The sequence below is a fragment of the Cariama cristata genome, unplaced genomic scaffold (genome assembly GCF_000690535.1).
Source record: "Cariama cristata isolate BGI_N322 unplaced genomic scaffold, ASM69053v1 scaffold39997, whole genome shotgun sequence".
Lineage (NCBI taxonomy): Eukaryota > Metazoa > Chordata > Aves > Cariamiformes > Cariamidae > Cariama > Cariama cristata.
The window spans coordinates 3,609-4,396 of record NW_009627925.1 but is presented as its reverse complement, the minus strand read 5'-3'; the positions used below and the strand labels follow the sequence as shown (position 1 = coordinate 4,396).

The 788-nt window shown below is 58.2% G+C and overlaps 1 protein-coding gene across 1 annotated transcript in view; it reads right to left on the bottom strand.

Moving 5' to 3' along the window:
• LOC104165066 (indoleamine 2,3-dioxygenase 2-like) overlaps positions 1–788 on the bottom strand; it is a gene marked incomplete at its 5' end in the record, with an annotated part of 7,902 nt that overhangs the window by 5,127 nt on the left and 1,987 nt on the right. Inside the window, one exon of the mRNA XM_009704594.1 lies at positions 116–235. Within this exon, the coding sequence (XP_009702896.1) occupies positions 116–235 (120 nt within the window). The remainder of the gene's footprint in view (positions 1–115; positions 236–788) is intronic.

Genomic DNA, 788 nt, shown 5'->3' with positions numbered 1-788 from the left:
CTCCTGCTGCAGCCTCAGGAAAGAGGCTTTGCTCCCACAGGATGAGTCCCAGGGGAGCAGCATCAGCCCCCCCAAATCCCAAGGAGCAGGTGAACCTATTCCACATTGCTTTTACCTTCACGGTGCCCTCCTCGCCCTCCTGCCAGAGGTAGCTCATCGTGATGAAGCTGAGCACCAGATGTGCCAAATGCAGCTCCTCACGCCCTCGGAGGTGCCGGGTGCTCAGCTGCGGCATCTGCCAGGGAGACTCTTGGAAGCAAGGGGCACCACAGGCGATGCCAAGGGGCCCCCACAATGGGGGCTGCCCTGCCAGCCAGGGAGAGACCCTCCTGGTGCCTCTCCCTGCCCTTACCCTCTCCCCACAAGCCTCCCCGCAGGATTTGCTACTGATTCACTGTTGTTGGTTTGTGAACATGGACAGTAAACTGTGGGATTTTACTCAAAAAGGCGTCCCTCTCCCTCACGCTGGGATGCGACGTGAAAGCGGCCGATCCCCGTATGCCAGAGGGGTCCGGCCAGGCTGGGGGGGGCTTCTCAGTGTGGAGCATGGCCGGGACAAGCCATGACTCTCGTGATTTCTAGAGGGTTTCCCCCTGCCATCGCACGCTGCTCACCACGCTCCAGCCCTCGTTTCCTCGGCTGGCCAGTGCACCCTAGGATCTGCTGTAGGAGTTATTTCTGTGCCGATGTTAAGGCTTTGCTTTTGAACAGTATTAGTCCTGTCTGCCTGAGTCCTTGCTGAGGACACGGCTTTGCTGCTGGTTTGCTTTTTCGTGCTTTTTTTTTTT